Source organism: Protopterus annectens, chromosome 3.part0, assembly GCF_019279795.1.
Source record: "Protopterus annectens isolate FY-2018-M chromosome 3.part0, PAN1.0, whole genome shotgun sequence".
NCBI lineage: Eukaryota > Metazoa > Chordata > Ceratodontiformes > Protopteridae > Protopterus > Protopterus annectens.
In genome coordinates, this window is record NC_056731.1 from 308730367 (window position 1) to 308750853 (window position 20487).

Below are 20487 nucleotides of genomic sequence, written 5' to 3' on the forward strand. Positions count from 1 at the left end.
TTCCTCTTCCTCTGATTCACAGTCCAAAGGAGAAGGATTTGAGAACAGTAAGCAAGGGATCAGAATCCAACTCCTCCTCAGAGGAATCGTGTTCCCTGTGTCTTTTAAGGGGAGTAGAGGACCAAGGGGAAGCTGGAACAGAAACACCCTAAGGAGGTTTCAATTTTATCAAAGCACTAAACAAACTCTGAATGAAGGCCTGCCACTCACTCTGTGGATCCTCAGAGGCAGGAGAAACAGGTTTATTTTTTTTTATTTCTTCAATGGGACGTCTGCCTTACAAAACTTGGAAGACTCTGACACAGGATGGCAATCAATAACAGTAGTAGGGACTGCTACTCTGACTAAAATCTAAGGAACATCCCTAGGCCCCACGGAAATGATCAACCGTGGTTCCCCTTGAATGTGTCTAACAGACACCTGCAAAGCCTTCCTGGATGTGCTTAAAGCCAGATCCTCTCCGGCCTCCAAGCCGGTTGTGGCAGAGAAATCTGACAACAAAGCTGGGCGAACTCCCAGGCATTCACTCACCTCAGAAGAAATGTCCAGCATAGGTTGAACAGTGGAAGATTCAGCCTAGGCTTCTTGGCCACCTTCTTCCCTGATGGCTGTCCCTTGGGGCAGGAAGTTCATTCTACAGTATCTTTCGCGAAAAGTTTAAGTCACTGATTTTCAAGATACAGCACCAAAGAAGAAAGTCTACTACGCAAAGTTTTAGGTACAAAAGCCTGACAAATGGAATAGGATGTATGGTCGTGTGAAGCACCAAGGCAAAACAGACACTATTTGTGGAGGTCTTTATATCAGTCTCCCACACAGGCATTTACCCTTCTTGGATAAGAAGAAGAAACCCTGAAAGCAACAAAAAGACAAGTAAAAAGGAACCCCAATGGTGCACTTGTATGAAATGGCTCTGTGAATCCAGTAATGGAAAGTAGGCATTCAAACCAACAGCAAAGAAGTTCTGAGGACAGTACACCTGGACATCACCTTTATGCCCTATGCTATGTGACAAGCAAACGTGTGACATACAGCATACCTTAACGCAACTTAAGGCTTTGGTAGACTGGCTGGATGTTGGGCTGCCCCAGGCAGGGGATCCCTAATGTTATGAATACTGCAATAGTGAAATGGAAGGACATCTATACATTACCCCTAATAAGAATAACAGGGATCATACCACAGATAATTTAAGGGGACCCATGCATGAGATAAAGCATTTAGAAGTTGCCTCTGTCCATTAGTTGTACAAAGAGCGGTTTGGGACAAATTCTGCACTTGAAAATAGACAGGAATGAACTTTGTTTAATGTGGATGGGGAGCCTGTTCCAGGGCAGTGGTATCCTCTGTGAGCTATACCTGTCATTCCAAACCATTCAGTTGATGTTGCAGAAAAGGTATAGATCCCTAAACCAAGTATTCTTGATGCCATCTGCCTTCCTAATGTGCAGCAAATCCAACAGCAGTGGATGCCTTGTATGCCAAACACCACTCTTACCAGTCTATAGGATACAAAGTATAGTGACAGGGCTTTGAGTCAGTCTATGTAGGGCAGGTTGTTTAGGCCTTGTATCCTTTTAATAGAGTATCTATGTGGGTGTTCCATTTTTTGTATGTGCCTGTACAGATACATGGCAAAGGGGGCATTATATTCAGTAACTTAATCAGGGTTGAGTAAAGGGGGACAAAGACATCCCTAGAGGTAGACACAATTCCTTTATTTATAAGTTGTGCAATACAAAAGGACTTTCTTACAACAGTACACATATGTTGGTCACATGTTGGGCCACTGTCCGCATATTTTGCCTACTCATTCTATAGGGTTTTTACCCAAAAATGGCAAAAAAGTGGGTTTTTCAGCATAACTTATGCTTTTCTGCACTGATAATGTCTCCACATCAACTTACGGGGTTACTGTTATTTTCTAACTTGTTATACCCCAAAATAGCCTGAAAGAGGACTGCCATGGGTTGCTTGATTCTGTTTTACAGTTAATGCTTTCTCCTCCCTCATTCCATTTTAGAAGGACAGTGAGATACCCCTATGCTTCATATGGATGGGGAGCCTGTTCCACAGCATGGGGATCCTCCGAAAAAACATATCCGTCTTGCCAACATGTCTTATTTATTTCGCAAGCAAAATTTAAATCCTTGGATTTAGTAGTTGTGATGCTGTTTGTTTTGCATCTGCAAAAAAATGACCATTACATATGGATCCATGGATGCCATGTGTGGCAGGCATAGGCCGCCTCTCAGTAACCTGTAGGAGACTGAAAATAGAAATAGGGCTTGTGTTTATACCCTGGAATCTTCTGACAAGGAACCTTTGTGGATGTTCCAACTGTTGCATATGTCTGGTCAGATACATGCAGAAAGGGACATTATACTCAATGATGGAGAAGATAATGAACGAATAAAGTGGCACTATGACTTCTTTAAATGTGGATGCTATGCCCTTACTTATAAGTTGGGTGACATAGAATGATTTTTTTTACTACCTTGGCCACAACTTGGTCAAAAGCCAAATTATTCTCTACATATGTTCCTAGATTCCTGACCATCGGATAAACTTTTAGGGTGTTCTTACCAATGGAATAATTGGCCTGAGTGGCCATTTTCCCAAAAGGCAATACAGTGCATTTCTTGACATTTAGCATTAATTCGTAACTTTGGTACTAGTCATTTGTCTGTGTTGGGCCCGCTTTTAAGATGTTTGTGTCATGGGGGAACCTATGATAGCTCCCAATTTTCAGTCATCTGGGAACTTAATCAGCAAATGGTCCTTGGCATTAGCCATTACCTCTGAGAAGCAGATGCCAGATAGCAGCAATCCCAGCATGGACACCCGAGATACCCTGCTGGAGAAAGGTCTCTTAGTGGAGGTGGCCTCACCAATCTCAACTTCTGGGTCCTGTCTGAGCCAACTGGCAATCCAGTGAGTTATGTAGGGGATTTATGCCTATTTTGCCAAGTTTCTCAACTATATCGGAGTGATGTATTACACTGAACATCTTAGTCATGTCCAGGTAGGAGGTATGCATAATTTTCCCATGTATTGCCTTAGAGACCTTCTCAAAGATGTCCACCAGATTTAGTAGTGTGACCTTCCCTTGACAAAGCCAAACTGGACTAGGCACAGCATCTGAAGGTTGTCTATGTCTTTGTTGACCATTTCCAAGATAATTTATTCCATGGCTTTTCCCGGAACAGCAAATCCTAGAGGTTCCCTATAATGCCTGTTAAATTATATTTTGTAGTAAAGTGTTTTACAGGTTCCACAGCATCACAGATGGACATCTGGTTCATGAAATAACCACTTCCTGCTGGCAGATTCAGGTTTCACATAAATATGAAACACTTTGCCCTGAATGCGGAGCACGCACTCCATCAACGCTTCAATAACTGTATTCCCAGTCACTTAAGATTTGAACACTACTAGTTTAGCAAAGGGTGGCCTAAGGACTACTGTAACAGATTATGGACATTTCTACTTCCAGTGTAAGAGTCTAACTCTGCATGCTGCAAGTTCAAGATCATTCACATTAGTTTTTTGACAATCTGGTACATAATTAGAGGCACTTCAGCCCTTTCAGTTACAGTTCATTTACAAACTGTAAACTTGCAAATCCATGCTTTAGTCTTGATCCATGAATCAAAATCCAGTACCTGATCCAAGAAGTTAACCATCAGTGAGCAGCTATTTCTTCCATTCTAGCATTTTTTTCTTAATGCTTCGTGTAATGATTTTCCTTCATAACACATTATGTACCTCTTGCTAAAGCTATTTTTTTTAACACTGAGTTGCCAAGCTCCTAAAATACTGACTTTTCAGGATTCCTTCAAATAAGACATTTCAGCTTCATTGTTCTGATGCAGCCATCCCTTAATATATTAAGTCAGGTAATCTGTTACAATTACTCCAAAAATCTTTAACAGCATGTCTTCCTTCTGGTGCCCCATCCTTCAATCTGGTGTTTGTTCTTTTAACAGTGTCATGTCATCTCCCGTTCTCACTTTTCTGCCTCCACTACAAGGCAACAGAGATAACCACTTATACTGATAATGCATCAGAAAAGTGTCATAAGAAATATCTTATTTCACAGCTATTACCTTTTTATTTCATCTTTTACACGAACAAACTCATTAGAAACCTTTCAGTGTAATGTGGAAGCAGAAAGGAGAGGGGCCCTATTCACTTCTTACATATTTAGTATTCATTTCTAAAGTCCTAGTTTCCAGTTTTTACATCATTTACTTTAGCACCCAGTAACCAAACAGTCACTCTTTACTTTTTCAAACCACAGATGACTGAATGACCATTCTTGAGTATAGCCTTCAGTAACAAGCATACCCTTTTCAACCTCCATTCTCTCCATGCGCTCCTTTGGTGAATCTTCTATTCATATCTTCCTTTACGTTAAGGTCAAGGTTAGTACAAATGGCTTTCCCTTTGTCTCTCTCCTTACATCCAGCTTAAAGGCATATTTTACACAACCTCAGTAAAGAAACTACTATCACCCCCCCCCAAAAAAAAAACACCTCTTAGTTTTCTTTTGTTTTTTAATCACCTTGTGATGCTTAACACACCTTGGGGCAGTTAAATTTTCCTATTTTCCCTAAAACAGACTAAGACACACACCTAACATTTCTATACATTCTCCATTTTACATTTTCCTTGCATTCTAATACTATCTCACAACAACTTACATGACTCTGTGCTTCATGATTCTAGGCCATTTCCTAGAACTAATATTCTGTTAATTAATCCATTTATCCTCCCACATCCCCTTTCCCCATTCTCTACATATTGGGTCATGGTGTCTTATCAACTGTGACAGCCATGCAAAGGGAATGTTCACAGTGCCAGGTGGCTAGCTGGCCATGTTAATCATCACTACCATATTTTCTATCGAGAATGTCACACTTCATCTCCCAAGGACAAAGAAAATGTACATTCTCCACACACAAGGAGAACACATATTTTAACAAAAACATCAAGAAGTTTCCAGTATACTTCTTTCACAACACTTCTAACTTAAATGGTTACTGTGTGCAGCTCAAAGTAATACATTTTCTAAAGTGGGAACATTAACAATTTTTATTATTTCTCTAGACTTTAGCGATTTGGAAAAGGAAATGACATTCACACAGAGAAAGAACTTTAGAGGGCACCCCTTCTTACCAGCGTACTTCATACCATACAAACTCACCTCACAGTCTCAGTCACTTCCAGACTGCTGTTACCTACCACACAAGTTAGATAAAACTACATTTCAGATATTAGATAAAGTGGTAGAACTCCTTCTCTTACTTACTATAATGATAGATCAGTCATGTTTTTTTCTGTCCTTCGCAACCAGTGCATTCGATGTCGGCACTCAAAGAATCTCAGAATCTTCATCCCAGGAGTTCTGCCTTCTCTACCCATAACTCCCTGCTCTAATTGCCTCTCCTCAAATGGTCTTACAACCGTGTATTAATGGAATAAAGATAATTTTTGCAATAAATAAGGCCAAGGGTTGCATAAGGGCCCTCTCTCAAACAGCTTTGAGGTTAGTCCACACAGCTGGTTAAGAGCACAACTAAGGTGTAAATTTGGAGGTGGCATGAAGGAAGGGATGGTTGAGAGGGTTGGAAGAAGACAACGTAGATCTATCATTATAGTAAGCACATATCTTTCATAGCTGATGTTATCTTTTCCATCCATTTCAACTTGTGGGATAGAGTTCAAAACCAGGGAGGTACTAGGAGAGAACATTCTGCAAAATGGTAGGAAAAAAAAGATTTGAAAAGTATACTTTTTTAACTGAGGATCTCAAGACCATGACCTGAACTTGTGGTGGTAAATGAGATCAGAGAAGAGGCAGTTAGAGCAGGGAGTTACGGGCAGAGCTCCTGGACTGAAGATTGTAAGAGTGACGGTGTTGGAACAGAGTCAAATCCAATAATCCACAGGTCGAGATGGCAGAAAAGACAAAATCAAATCCAGTGATCTGCTCAGTTTTCTGTTACATCTATCCCACCAAAATCATTGTTACATCTTTTATTTGCAAGTAATTTTAAATTCGTGTGACAATACTTCAAATGTCCTCAACATGAAACAATCCCATTCCAGTTGTCATAATGTCTTCTTTCTCTCATATCCCTCCTCATTCCAACTCCATCTGCTCCACAAACTATGCACTGTGCAAATCATGCTTTTCCCTTTCTCTTCTCACATATAAATGTCCAGATTGCAAGATATGTGCTCATACCAATCCTTATGAAATCAACATTCCCCCTTCACCTATGTTGTATATATTTTGTCAGGCTGCATCTGTACAGCTGCCACAACTGTACACAGTACTACACATGGAACCTTACCAATACCCTGTACAATAGTGCTATATCCTTCAGTATGTATGTGTTGATCAATATGTATGTATACCTTTACAAAGCTTTCTAGGGGCTTGCACAAGTGTAATAATGCTGAGCACGTGTAAGCCTGACTGCCATTTTGCAGTTAGCTGTTGAGATGTAAGCATGTATATCTGTGTAGCCTGTCAATTAATCAGTTTGTTTAGATTTTGCACTGCTACTATCCATCCTGATGTGTTTCTGTGTAATAAAACATATAAACAAACTACCCCGCCTGCTCATCTTTAATGGGAAACAAGACAAGCGACATGGTGTCAGAATGGGATGCAGAAATCCATATTCCGGACTGAGAAGGCACTCAGTTAAAGGTGGAGGGAATACAGAGGAGTGGGGTTAATTTGCAAACACAGGTCAGAAACATATTTCAGTTATCAAAGGTCACTTAAAGGAGAACAGCACCCATAGACTCAAAAAAAGTGTTTTATTTCATCATGGTTTAGTGTTTCTTGCATTTTAACACCACTCTGGGACCTGGCATCTTGAAGTAATTCTGATTGTTTAGACTGCTTCTAGATATTCCAAAATGCAGTGCTCGTCTGTAAAAAGTTACATCACGCAAGCCTCATTCTCCCTAAAGCTCCTGTCACTGCACTGATTTTACACTACACTACTGTCTTTCAGTCAGTTTTAAGTAACATTTCATGCTGTTCAATGACTACTTAAAACACAAACAGTGCAAATGCCACAGAACAGACTTTAAAAGTGCTTTTTACTGCTACATCTTTTTAGAATGGCTAAACTGCATTTTTTGTGAAGCTTGAATTGTACTACTTTGACTCATCTCCCATCCCCCTTCACACCTAACTTCCCTAGCTGTCAAAGTGCTAAGGGTAATTTGAGCTGTTACCTGCTGTGATTGACAGCTCACAGCAGGAGACTTGACTCATGTACTGTTTCTGTGCTGTACCTTTACTTTCTGTATGGGCAGAGGAAGGATCAGGGAGCTGTGACATCACAGCATGGGCAGGTTTTTAGGACAGTCATGGTGATGTCAGTCGGGGGAGGCAACTGGCCAGAAAACTACCTGTATTCAGTGGTCTTGATGACAACAATGAATTGGAGACTGCAGCAAAGGCGGGATAAAAGTTTTTTGAAAGTGAAACCACCAGAGTACAGTAAGGTACTGTTCTAGTGGAGAGAAACAGTCAATTTAAAATATTCTAAATGCTGTTGTTGTTGTCTTTCGGCTTTTCCCGGTTAGGGGTCGCCACAACGGAACTCCGGTCCGCTAATGATTGGCAGTAGATTTTGACGAATGCCGAGGGGCCAGCTCGATGTTCACCCTTCAACAAAGGCACACCCATTTATGCATGTCTTTCGAATGTCCACTCAACCGCGGGGAGGACATGCAGACTCCACACAGAAGGCACTCCCCGCACTCCAGCCGAGAATTGAACGGGAGAACCTCTTGCTGTGAGGCAACAACGCTACCACTGCACCACCGCAGCAGACAAAATATTCTAAATGCTGTGTTGTTGTTTATTCATAGCAGAGACAATAAATAGGGAGAAAAAGGACACAGAAGTTGAGCATTTAATAATATAATCCCACTGTTGTTCTTTAAATGATTTCTTAATCTAAAAATATAAAACAAAGCACTCAGAATGCTCTAAATGAAAATTTCTTAGTAAACAAAATGTCTGAAACTGCGACATATTAAAAAATATTTGAATAACTATGGAAATGTTTAAAATAAAGTCCAAATCGCATAAAATTAATAAAATAAGGGAAACTACTGCATTTGTTTTCCGAAATAGCTCATAACACATACTTTTTTCACATTAATTAAAGCTATTCAAGATATCTGAAGTATATAGAGAGTTTGCACGATTGTTCAGTATTACAGTACAGTTATTTCGCAAAATACAACCATTTTAAAGCATATTTCGCAAAGTACAGTATTTTGAAGAGTTTATTGTGCATTTAAATGTTATTACAAGTACTGGCTGTGTGTGCATGTTCATACATAATTACCAGGGCCATTTTCAGTGTATTTTGGCTTAATTTGTTGGCATGGCAGACGGATTTCGAAAACCAACTCCACTTGTCTTATAATACTGCAGAGAATTGGAGAGTGTGAGCAAGAGTATAATATTTTCATACAAGCTGCATTTTCTGATAAAGATGACCGTACAACAGCATTTATTCTGCTTAATTTAGCAGGTTTAGAAGTCATAGAAAGAGAGTGTTCGTTTGTGTATGCACCTGCTGTATTTGCAGGGGAGGGGGAAAACCATTATATAGTTGTATTGGCTGAGTCAAGGGAAGACCCAGAGTGCTTAAAATGTAAACTTAGAGAAATGTGTAACCCCCAAACAAATATTACAATGGAAAGGCACTAATTTTACACAAGAGATCAAAAGCCTGGGGAAACTTTTGCAGCACATATAACTGACTTCAGAAACAAAGCTAAAACATGCAGATTATATGATTTAAGGGATGAGCTGATACAAGACAGACTTGTGTGTGGTATTAAAGATGATGTTGTGAGAAAGATTTTGCTTCCTGACAGTAATTTAACTTTGAATAAGGCCACTGAGATTTTTCTGATATATGACCACAGAGAAAAGTACACAAATATACTTACAAATGAGAAATGCATGCTTCCAGTATTTCCTAGTGCCATCGTTGATAGCATGCAGCACGTAGTTAAAAGAAACAGGCCCAAGCACATGGCAGCCACAGAGAGACCTGCAACAGTCCCTGGGAAGCCCCATAGCTTTCTAGCAAGTTCCAACGCACACACTGGAAATCGCAAAGTCTCAGTGAAGCATAAGATTGAGTCAGCAAATGTAAAGCATGTTCCCTTACCTAGTTTCATAGTCAACTGTCATAATTGTGATGCAAATCATGAGCCCAAAAGAGAAAAGTGCTTAACTTTTGATCAACAATGCCACACATGCAATAACTGGAATAATTTTAAAAGGTTTTGTAAATCAGATAAGAAACATTCTTTTATCAAAAGAGAATATTTAGAGAGAGACAAGTTGATCAATTAGAAAGCTGTGCCCCTACTTTTTACATTGATGGTATGTCTGTGCTTAATGAAACAGTCAACAAAGTAGAGTTATGGGCAAAGAATGAAGTATTTTGTACTGTTCGGATAAATGAAAAACCCACAGAGCTCAAAGTTGATACTGGTTCAAAGTGCAATGTTATGTCAGCAGAAATCTCTGCTAGAGTATGTGCTGGTAAGAAGCTTGACTTGGCAAATTAAGTGAAGCTTGTTGCTTATGGTGATGAAGAAATTCAAACCGAAGGTCCAGCAGTGCTTTCACGTTACTCTACTGGGAACAGCTATGACTTATAATTTTACGTGGTCAAAAGGTACATACAGTCATTATTAGGCCTCAGAGACAGTTTGAAAATGGGACTACTTTCATTTATTAAGGAAGTGCATCATGTAAGCTTAAAAGACCGCTGTTCTAATTTCGCCCAGTCTATTTTTTCTACCTATGCAGATCTTTTAGAAGACAAACTAAGCAAACTTCCAGTTGTGTACTCCATAAGGTTAGACCCAGAGGCCAGTCCAGTTGTCAGACCAGCCCCTATGCATAACAGAGTCAAGGCTGAGCTAGATAAAATGGTGCAGCAAGGTGTAATTTGTCTAGTTGGTTCTTCTGCCCCAACTGAATGGGTATCCTCTGATTGTTGCTCATAAGAAAAGCTCAGATGATATCAGAATATGTACTGATCCACGAGATTTGAACAAAACACTGAAAAGACCTCATCATTCAATGCGTACAGTTGAAGTTGATGCTCTTATGCCAAATGCCATAATTGTTTCTGTCTTAGATGGAAACAGTTCATTTTGGCAAATTTTATTTGACCGAAAGTCTTCATTGCTAACCACTTTCAGTACTCCTTTTGGCAGGTACGGATTTTTGAGACTGCTATTTGGGATAAATTCTGCCAGTAAAGTCTTCCAATGTGCAATGGAGCAAATATTTTCTGGGTATCCGTGTGCTATTATAGTAGATATTCTAGTAGGAGTTGATGCTGAAGTCGAGCATCACAGAAACTTCAAGAAAGTTCTGGAAAGAGCAGGTGAAGTTAATCTTAAGCTGAATCCTCAGAAGTGCAAGTTCAGGCTATGAGAAGTTACTTATGTTGGTCGGTTATTTACCAGTTCAGACTTATGACCTGATCCTTCCAAGCAAACTGCTAATCTCGAGATGCCAGCCCCAGACAATGTTCAAGCCCTACAACGTTTTCTTGGCATGGTTAACTATCTAGGCAAGTTAATTCCAGACTTCAGCCAAGTTTCAGCACCACTTAGAGAGCTGACATGCAAAGATGCATCTTGGTCATGGTTAGACCACCATCAGAGAACATTTGATGTTCTGAAACAGAGAACCGCCAGTCCACCAACTCTCAGATACTATGATGTTTACAAACCAGTAACTCTTTCTTGTTGTTGTTGTCTTTTGGCTTTTCCCGGTTAGGGGTCGCCACAGCAGAACTCCGGCCCGCTAATGATTGGCAGTAGATTTTCACGAACGCCGAGGTGCCAGCTCGACGTTCAACCTTCAATGAAGGCACGCCCATTTACGCATATCTTTCGAACGCCCACCCAACCGCAGGGAGGGCATGCAGACTCCACACAGAAGGCACTCCCCACACTCCAGCCGAGAATCGAACGGGAGAGCCCGTAACTCTTTCTTGTGATGCTTTGAAATTTGGTCTTGGTGCAGTCATTCTTCAAGAGGGTAGACCAGTAGCCTATGCGTCCAGAACTCTAACGCAAACTGAAATGCACTATGCGTAGATAAAAAAAGAACTCTTGGCAATTGTGTTTGCATGTTCGAAGTTCCATGATTATATTTTTGGTAGACCTATCCATATTGAAACAGCTCACCAACCTCTAGTCACTGTTTTGAGAAAGCCTATGCATACAGCTCCTGTCAGATTGCAACGTATGATGCTCAAATTGCAAAAGCATAATTTCAATCTTGTCTATACAAAAGGCAAACTTCTTTACCTTGTTGATACATTATCCAGATCGCCCAGAAATACCGCTGAACAGCATGAAAATGAGAAACTTGATTTTCAATTGGAATTGAGAAATTTTTCTTCATGTCTTGAGGAGCTTAGAATTCTTACAGCCTCAGATCCACTTCTTCAGAAGCTCGACCACTTTATCATTCCAGGATGGCCATCAAAGCAATCTTGTTTACCAGTGGAAGTGTGACCTTTTTTCCTTACAGAGATGAGATTTTGTTTGACAATGGTATCATCATGAAAAGTCCAAAAGTGATTGTTCTGAAATCCTTACAATAAGAGTATATTACTATCTTGTATCGTGGCCACCCAGGAACTGATTCTACCAAAAGAAAGGTGAGAGGACTAGTATTTTGGTCTTCTGTGTCACAGGACATTGAGAGAGTACTTTTATCTTGTTCTGTATGCAACAGCACTAAGCCACATCAACAGAAAGAACCACTTCAGCTAAACCAGATTCCTGAACTACCTTGGTCGAGAGCAGCTACAGACATTTTCGAATAGAATGGTCAACATTACTTGGTGTTAGTAGACTCTTATTCTAATTGGTTTGAGACTGACCTACTTTTTAATCTAGCATCTAGTATTGTCATTAGTAAGTTAAAGCATCATTTTGCAGTCCACAGTAGCCCACATAAAGTTATTTCTGACAATGTTACACAGTTTATAAGCCAGCAGTTCAAAAGATTTGCTAAAGAGTGGGACTTTACTCATGTTACGAGTAGCCCTGAGTACCTGCAGTCAAATGGTCTGGCAGAATGTGCAGTTCAAAGGGCAAAACAATTACTAGAGAAGTTGAAAAGAGACACTAGTGATGTTTTCTTGAATCTCAGAAATGTTCCTTGTGATAAACATCTTGGTTCATCTGCACAAAGACTTCAGTCCAGACAAACCAGAACCAGCCTACCAATTAGTAGTTCATTATTGGTTCCATGTGTCAAGAACGACAAATCAGCAAAAGCCAATCTGTTGAAGAAACGCTTATCCCAGAAGTCCTCTTACAATAAGACCAGCAAACTGCTCAATCCAGTACAAGAAGCGGAGATAGTGAAGATGCAGATGTCCAAAGGTTTTCATTGGACTGGTGTCATGAAAAAAGTATGCCCAAAGCTGAGATCATACATTGTGGAATCGCAAGGAGCAGAATTTAGGTGGAATCGAAAACATTTGATTCCAGCTCCCAAGCCTGTATTGCAATAGTATAGCTACTAGAAAGACTATCTCAAAGTGAATTTTCTAGCGATTCAGTGCCAGAGAATTTTCCAGTAAATATCCCTGTTCCTGAGAAGAATCCCGAAACTCCTGAAGCAAGCTGTTCACCAATGACTGCCTCTGTTGGTAAACCCAATTCTGATTACTATATCACTAGATCAGGTCACATTTCCAGATACACGGCAACTTGGACATGAATGCTGTGTTTATTTCTTATTGTCTGTACAACTGCATGTTTCTTTTCAAATGTGATTATACTGTGGGCAATTCATTAAAGAGGAAGGATGTAGATCAATATGTATGTATACCTTTAAGAAGCTTTCTAGGGGCTTGCACAAGTGTATACATACTCAGCACTTGCGAGCCTGACTGCCATTTTGTAGTTAGCTGTTGAGATGTAAGCATGTATGTCTGTGTAGGATGTCAGTTAATCCATTTGTTTATATTTTGTACTGCTGCTATCCATCCTGATGTGTTTCTGTGTAATAAAGCATATAAACAAATGACCCCACCTGTTTGTCTTTAATGGGAAACAAGATGAGCGACAGTATGGAATCCACTCCCTGACATACGCAATACACAGCATCTAATTAGCCTTGGCCATTACTGTGTCACAATGCATTGCATGCTTCTTATGGCGGATTATCACCCAACTTACCATTAAAATAACAAGGCTGTGAGATTTCTCTTATCTGAGGTTTTGTCAATTAAAGTGCATAATCTTAAACTGTGCATTAAATCCCTACAATCCAGACTACAATCCACACAACCAAGATGATTTGGGTAGCAGCTCCGGCACTGAAGGAGGCAGCTGGTGAGGGTAAGAGTGAGTAGACATTATCAACTTTTCTATCCTGGTGAAAAAGGAGGCAAGCCAATTCAGAGCATTGCTGTATGGCACTGTCAAGAGCTGAGAACAAACACAGGTCAAGCAAAACACTTGACTGCTGTAATCAGGTTGGCATAAGAACAGAAAAAAAAATTATGTGCTCACCATAACATTCCATCTGAGTAGTTGCACTTCATTTGTCTTCAACCTGTGGGTTATGGACCCGTATCGGATCCGAGCCGGCAACTTTTACTAGCATCAGCTCCGAGCTCCAAACTCCTCCCCTTACCCATAATTCACCTCCACTGCCTTCCATCCCCAGATTGAGTTTGCTGAACCTCATACTGATAACCCAACCGGAAAAACTTTACTTGTGACCTATACTGCAGCCCGTAGGTTGATCATATGCCAAGGTCCAGGGGAAGGAGGGAGGGACAGTCGAAGACAAATGAAGTACAACTACTCAGATGGAACGTTATGGTGAGTACGTAACTTCTTTATCTGAAGTAATTTACTTCATTCGATCTTCAACCTGTGGGACAGAGTGCCCAGCTACTAAACTCCTGGGAGGCCCTCATGGAAAGATATTCCAGAGCAACATGGAACCAAAGGATGCTCTCCTTCTGGAAGTCAAATCCAATTTAAAGTGAGAAATAAACGTATGAGATGAGGACCAAGTAGCTGCAGAACAAATATTATCCAAAGACACTCTAGGCCAAAAGACTGCAGACGTAACCATAGACATAGTGGAATGAACTTTCACTTGACCTGGAGGAGACAAGCCTCTGTCCTTATAGACCTGCAGGATGCATGAAGAAATCCATCTAGCTATAGTGACCTTGGAGACAGGTTTCCCTAAAAAGGGTTTATAGAAAGATACATACAATTGATCAGATTTACGGAAATGTTTTGTCCTGTGCAAATAGAATCATAACTGTCTAAGAACATCCAACTTGTGGAGTTTATATTCCATCTCGTTAGTGAAATCAGGAAAAACACATGCAAAGTGATGGTCTGATTGATAGTGACTGGTGATGCCACCTTAGGAAGAAAGGATGGGTTGGTTCGAAGGGAAACCCTATCTTTGTGAAAAATCATGTAAGGAATTTTGATGGACAAGGCCTGTAATTCTGAAACCCTTTTTGCAGAGGTAATAGCCACCAGAAAAGCTGTTTTCCAAGATAAAAATTTCAGATCTGCAGTTGCGGCAGGCTTGAAAAGCTGAGCGACCAAAGCTTGAAGAACCATAGTAAGGTCCCATAGGATGACAGGATCTTTGACTGGGGGACATAACAAAAAGGCGCCTTTGATAAAGGCTTTACACAGTCTGGAAGAGGCCAATGAAGCAGAATTCTCACCCACATGAAAATGAGAGATGGCCACCAACTGAACTTTGACAGTAGAAGAACTAGCTCTGTGATGAAAAATATCAGCTAGAAAATTGAGAATGGTGGAAATAGGAGCCATGAAAGGGTCTAAACTCCTTTGAGAGGCCTTCCACTTGCTGCGATAAACCTTCCTGGTCGAAGACTTATGAGCGGCCACCAAAATAGATTTAACTGAGAAGGATAGTCCAGGAGTCCTAGCAATCACGGGAACTGGAGCAGCCAAGCTGTGAGCTTCAGTCTGTCCAGATTCGGATAAGGCACCCCCGAAGGGTGTAAAATTAAATCCTGAATGGGGCTTAGAATCCAAGGCGGAGCCAGAAAGTGAGACCAAAGGAAGGGAAACCATACCTGGCAAGGCCAGAATGTGGCAACGAGGATCACTTTGCTCCCCAGTTGACGAGCTTTCTGTAGAAACCTCGGAATGAGAGGTACTGGTGGGTATGCATACAGAAGACCGGGAGGCCAAGCATGAGCTTACAGCTCCTCTGGGGGACTCCCCCATCAGGGGGTTCAGAGTGAAAAACTTGCTGCACTTCACATTGGAAGGAGATGCGAAGGGATCGCAGCAAGGTTGACCCCACTCGCTAAAGATCTGTTCTGCTACTGACAGATTCAGAGACCACACGTAAGGCATCAGAATGGTCCGACTTAGCCTGTCCGCTAGGATGTTGGACCGTCACGGAATGTGCAATGCGATGAGAAAGCGACCGGAGGAGATCACCCCTTCCCACACTGTCATGGACTCGTGACAAAGGGGGTAAGATCTGGTCCTTCCCTGTTTGTTGATATACCAGACCACTGACATGTTGTCTGACTGAACAGCAATTGTCCCCAGAGGAAGAAAGGCATGAAGGGCCTGCAACACTAGAAGGACCGCCCTCATCTCTATGACATTTATGTGCAAGCTGGTCTCTATGGGAGACCACAGGCCTTGGACCATCCTGCCCGAACAATGCTTCCCTCACCTGTGTTGGGAGGCATCAGTGGTCACTGTGGTTTGGGTCGTGGCTGGAACCAAAGGTCGTCCCTCCAAAATGTCTGGAGAGCACATCCACCATATGAGGGACGACCGACAGACTCAATTGAGTTGAATAGGATATGTCAATGGCAGTCCCAACAGGGACCACTGTACAGCTAGAGTCCACTGTAGAATTCTCATGTGTAATCGAGCACACAGGGGAAGAGCTGTGGTCGCAGCCATCAAGCCTAAGGCCCTCAACACAGATTCCACCCTTGGGAGATGAAAGTGGTAGATCAAGGAGACATGCATCCTCAGGTTTTGAACTCTCTCCGAGGTCAGGAAGATTTTGTACTGAAGAGTATCTATCCTGGCACCAATGTAGTCTATCACTTGTACAGGATCTAGGAGAGATTTGGATGTGTTGATTGTAATCCCCAAACGCAGGGCAAGAGTTAGGAAATAATCCCTGGTTTGGGACAGTAGACACCTGGTGGGAGCAGTGAGGAGCCAATCGTCCAGGTACTGATAGACCTGAATCCCCTGAAGCCTCAGGTGAGCCGCCATCACTTTGGTAAACACCCAGGGGGCTGTGGTGAGACCAAAGGGTAAGGCTCGAAATTGGTAATGGACTCCTAGCTGGAAGCGGAGGAACCTCCTGGAGCTTCTGTTTATTTTTATGTGACAGTAAGCATCCTGGAGGTCTATCGAACACATCCAGTCGCTCTCTTGCAGGTAAAGCATGATGGACTCTAATGTGACCATGCGGAACTTCTCTTTGGCAACTGACAGGTTCAGGGTAGAAAGGTCCAGAATGGGCCTTAAGTCCTCCGTTTTCTTTGGCATCAAAAAGAACCTGGAGTAGAAGTCAGATCCAGACTGATCTGGGGGGAAAGTTTGGACGGCTCATTTTTGTAGCAGCTTGAAAATTTCCTGTGCTGCTGCCTCCCTTTGTGTGGGTGGTATGTCTGGGAGGTGTCTGGGAGATTTGGGGGAACCCACAAAGGGGATAGAGTATCCTCTGGATATGATTTGAAGCACCCAGTGGTTTTTTGTTATTAACTCGCATGCCGCTAGGTGCAAGGCCAATCATCCCCCATCTGCCTCCAGAGTAGAGCAGTCGAGCAACTCCTCAGGATTGCTGCCCGGGTCTGTCCAAGAAAGGTTCTTGAGACTTAAAGTTCCTTGGACCCCCTCTGCCTCTGGGCCGGCATCCATTCTGTCCCCCTCTGCCTCTGGGGAAAGAAGAGCCCTGAGTGTCCCAGGAATAGTGCGACTTCTGGAACCACATCTTCTTTTGCCCTCTTTGGTTCCGGGAAAAGGACCTTTGAGGGTTAAAGAAGCGGATCCCGATGGCAGACGATGTCTTCCCGTCCTTCTCAGTCTGGACTAATTTCTCTTTGACGGTCTTACTAAAGAGTGTAGAGCTGTCATAAGGGGCATTGGCAAAGGATACCTTGAAGGGCTCAGAAAACTGACATAACCTGAACCAGGCGCTGCACCTCATGGACACGCCGGACTCAGCCACCCTAGCCACTCCTTCCATAGCATGTGAAAGGAGTCACATGGACGTGTTAGATACTGCTTTTAAAGTGGCCATTATCACGGAGAAAGAAGCCTTGTCCTCCTGCGACATGGACTTGGGGGGGGGGGAGACTCCTCCAGCTCCTTTACCAGGTCGCATTGGAGTCTGATGACATGGGCCAGGTAGTTCAGCTCCCTAATTTAAAAGGTAGCTGAAGTGTAAACACACTCCCCTAGGCGGTCCATCATCCGCGACTCTCGGTCAGGAGGATGGACAAAGGAACTCTCCTGAGCAAGTTCCTTCTTAGTGGCTGGTGTTACCACCATGGCATCTATGGGGGAGCCTTTGTTCCATGCTGGTCTGTCTAAGGGGGGGACTTAGGATCTTATCCGGTCTTTTTGAGACAGGTTCTGTGGTGTCCGGTTCCTCCTATGCCGGCGAGGTGACCAGATCCACCAAAGAATCCGCGGGAAGGGACACCCAGGAAGTAGATGGGCTCATGCCAAATGCCTCCAGGGACATGGACTCATCAGAAGAAGGTTTGGGGGCAGGACAACCTCCCCGTTGGTGCAGGATTTCCATGATATCTCCAAAGGAGACATCCTCAGGAGGTGACCTAGGGGAACCTTCTCCATTATCTAAGTCCATGTCCTCGGTGAGGGACTCGGGGGAGTCCAAGTGCCTCCTCTTGCATGTATGCTTGTGAGGTACCTCTCCAGTGGAGCTCTCCAGGGGAAGCTCGCAAGCCACTTGTTCCTCAAGGGGAACTGTCGGGCTGTCCCTCTGGTAAAACGATGGGGACCGTAGACAGAGCCGAGGGGGTCTGGGAGGAGTCCAAGGAGGCAATCAGGGGTCTTGATCCAGCGGAGAGAACCCTTTCTACCACGTTGAACGCTGAAGAAGAGCGAACCTCATTAGGAGGCCGGTCTCCCTGGATCCAATGACAGAATCGGTGGACAGAACTCCGAGGGAGGGAACCTGGCCCTACAAAGTTGGAGCCAAAGAAAAAGGTTCCACTGCCTCGGATCCGACACCCAAGCTCCAACTCCAAGAGCGGCTTGGATCCGAGCTGGTCAGATCTGAAATGCTCCAGGCAGCTGTCGGCATCCAGGAAGCAGGTACCGTCGGCGCCGACCCCCTGACCAAAGCCAACCTTGGATCCGAATACTCCAAACCCGAAGGTCGGATCAGAGAAGGAGATATAGGTTGGAAAAAAGGAAGCGAGCTCCCCACTCCTGAGGGAGGGGGGCTGGGAAGACCCCCATCTGGATCTGTGTACGGATAAATCGCCTCATCATTTTATCCAGATCCATGTCAGACAAGGACTGGGTGGACCGCGACGAGGCCACGGACTCCGACCTGGCGGGTTGGGGCACTGAGGCCCGAGAAGTTGGATGCATCTCCTCCTGCTTCGGGGAGCACCTCTGAGATCAGAGCCGAGGGGAGTCACGGATCCGTGGCGTGTTAGTACGCGAAGTGAGGTCCGGAGACATCTTTCTCTTTTCCCTTGCCTTCGACTCTCTCTCGATCTCTCTACCTCTTTTCTGCTCCACTACTGCAGGCTTTGGTACAGGAGGTTGAGTCCCAGCCTGGGAGGGAGGAGAAGCCAGAGGAAGGAGAGACGGCCACAGCAGCCACTGTGACCGAAGCCGGAGATGAGGAAACAGAGTCTGACTGGGGAAGAATGCTTTTGAGGGCCAACTTGGCCTTCCTATCTTTAAGGGCGCAGGGGTTGTAGCCAGCACATACGCTGCAGTCCACACTCAGATGGGGAACACCCAAGCACAAAACACACAGAGTGTGGCCATCCGCTGGGGATGACGTATGGCCACACTCCGTGCAGTGCTTGAAAACAAGCTTTTCAGCCATACTGCCTATGAAAAAAAAAGTTTCTTTCTAAACTGGCACACTCACAGCCACTCACCACACTCATAGAGAGAAAAAACTGTGGGGGGGGGGGGGAGCTACAATCTACACAACAGTACCAACTACTCTAACTATCCTAAAACACCAAGCGAGGGGAGGAGAAAGGGGACCTATACTAACACTAACAACAAACTGTACAAAAAGAGATACTCACAAAGGTTTTAACCCACTGACTAAATTGGAGCTCAAGAGACACAATGCAAAGCTATTTGCAGCAAACGAGATCTGGGGATGGAAGGCAGTGGAGGTGTATTATGGGTAAGGGGAGGAGTTTGGAGCTCGGAGCTAATACTAGTAAAAGTTGCCGGCTCGGACCCGATACAGATCTGTAACCCACAGGTTGAAGATCAAATGAAGTAAACTACTTCAGATCAGCTATTCTGCTTTGGTGTGGGGGTTGGCATCTGGATCACTACCAGGTCCCCTTGAACTAACCTTGACAAGCCAGTTGTGTGGCATAAGCTTGACTGTTGTATTATATTTAATTTGTTTGATGGCAGAAGGAGACAATAAGCCTATCTGGTATCCTTAAACATTCAACCACTCCACCACCACTACATTCCCCTTATCATTTCACACCTACTCAATACCATCTTCAATGCAGATGTGGATTCTTTCCCTCTTCACCACCCATTCTGATCGTTCATCCCATTCAACAGATTGATAACCTGCTTTGTGAAAAAGTACTTTTGGAGATCCAGGAAGAATTCAGTGCCAACAATCTGTTGCTTGTGCCCCATCCTACCGCCTCCATCCTTACTATTCAAGATGACCCATTCCCATTTCTCTGACATGATGTCCCCCTGTCTCTTCTGGTTTTAACTGAGAAGAGCTCTACCTCTGGTTATATATTACTTGCCCCTCTGGCTCACACTTTGTAGCACCAACTGCAGCACTGGAAAAGTACGATATTTCTTAAATTTGAAGGTTTTGGAGTGTTTCCAAACTGGAAATCATTTAATAGCTGACATGCCCAGTACCACACAACAGGAAGCTAATGACCACCGTTTGTCATCAATACTGGCAAGCATTCTTATTCTTATGGTAACAGCTTATACTGGTTTAGCAAAAAAGTTCAGGATACTTTTGTGTGCACAGTTATATGAAGGCATACTGAAAGCTCTTTTACAACAGCATTATAAACAGGTAAATGACTTACCCAGCGTTCTTGACATAACGGGTAATGCAGAGCTAAGCACAAGGATCGAAACAGAGTTCCCAATTATCTGTAA

General features: G+C 43.1%; 1 protein-coding gene across 1 annotated transcript in view; it reads right to left on the reverse strand.

The window, feature by feature from the left end:
• The window catches only part of LMBR1 (limb development membrane protein 1), a 1668467-nt gene that overhangs the window by 235022 nt on the left and 1412958 nt on the right, over positions 1 to 20487 (reverse strand). Inside the window, exon 15 of the mRNA XM_044065580.1 lies at positions 20415 to 20481. Coding sequence (XP_043921515.1) covers positions 20415 to 20481 — 67 coding nt within the window. The remainder of the gene's footprint in view (positions 1 to 20414; positions 20482 to 20487) is intronic.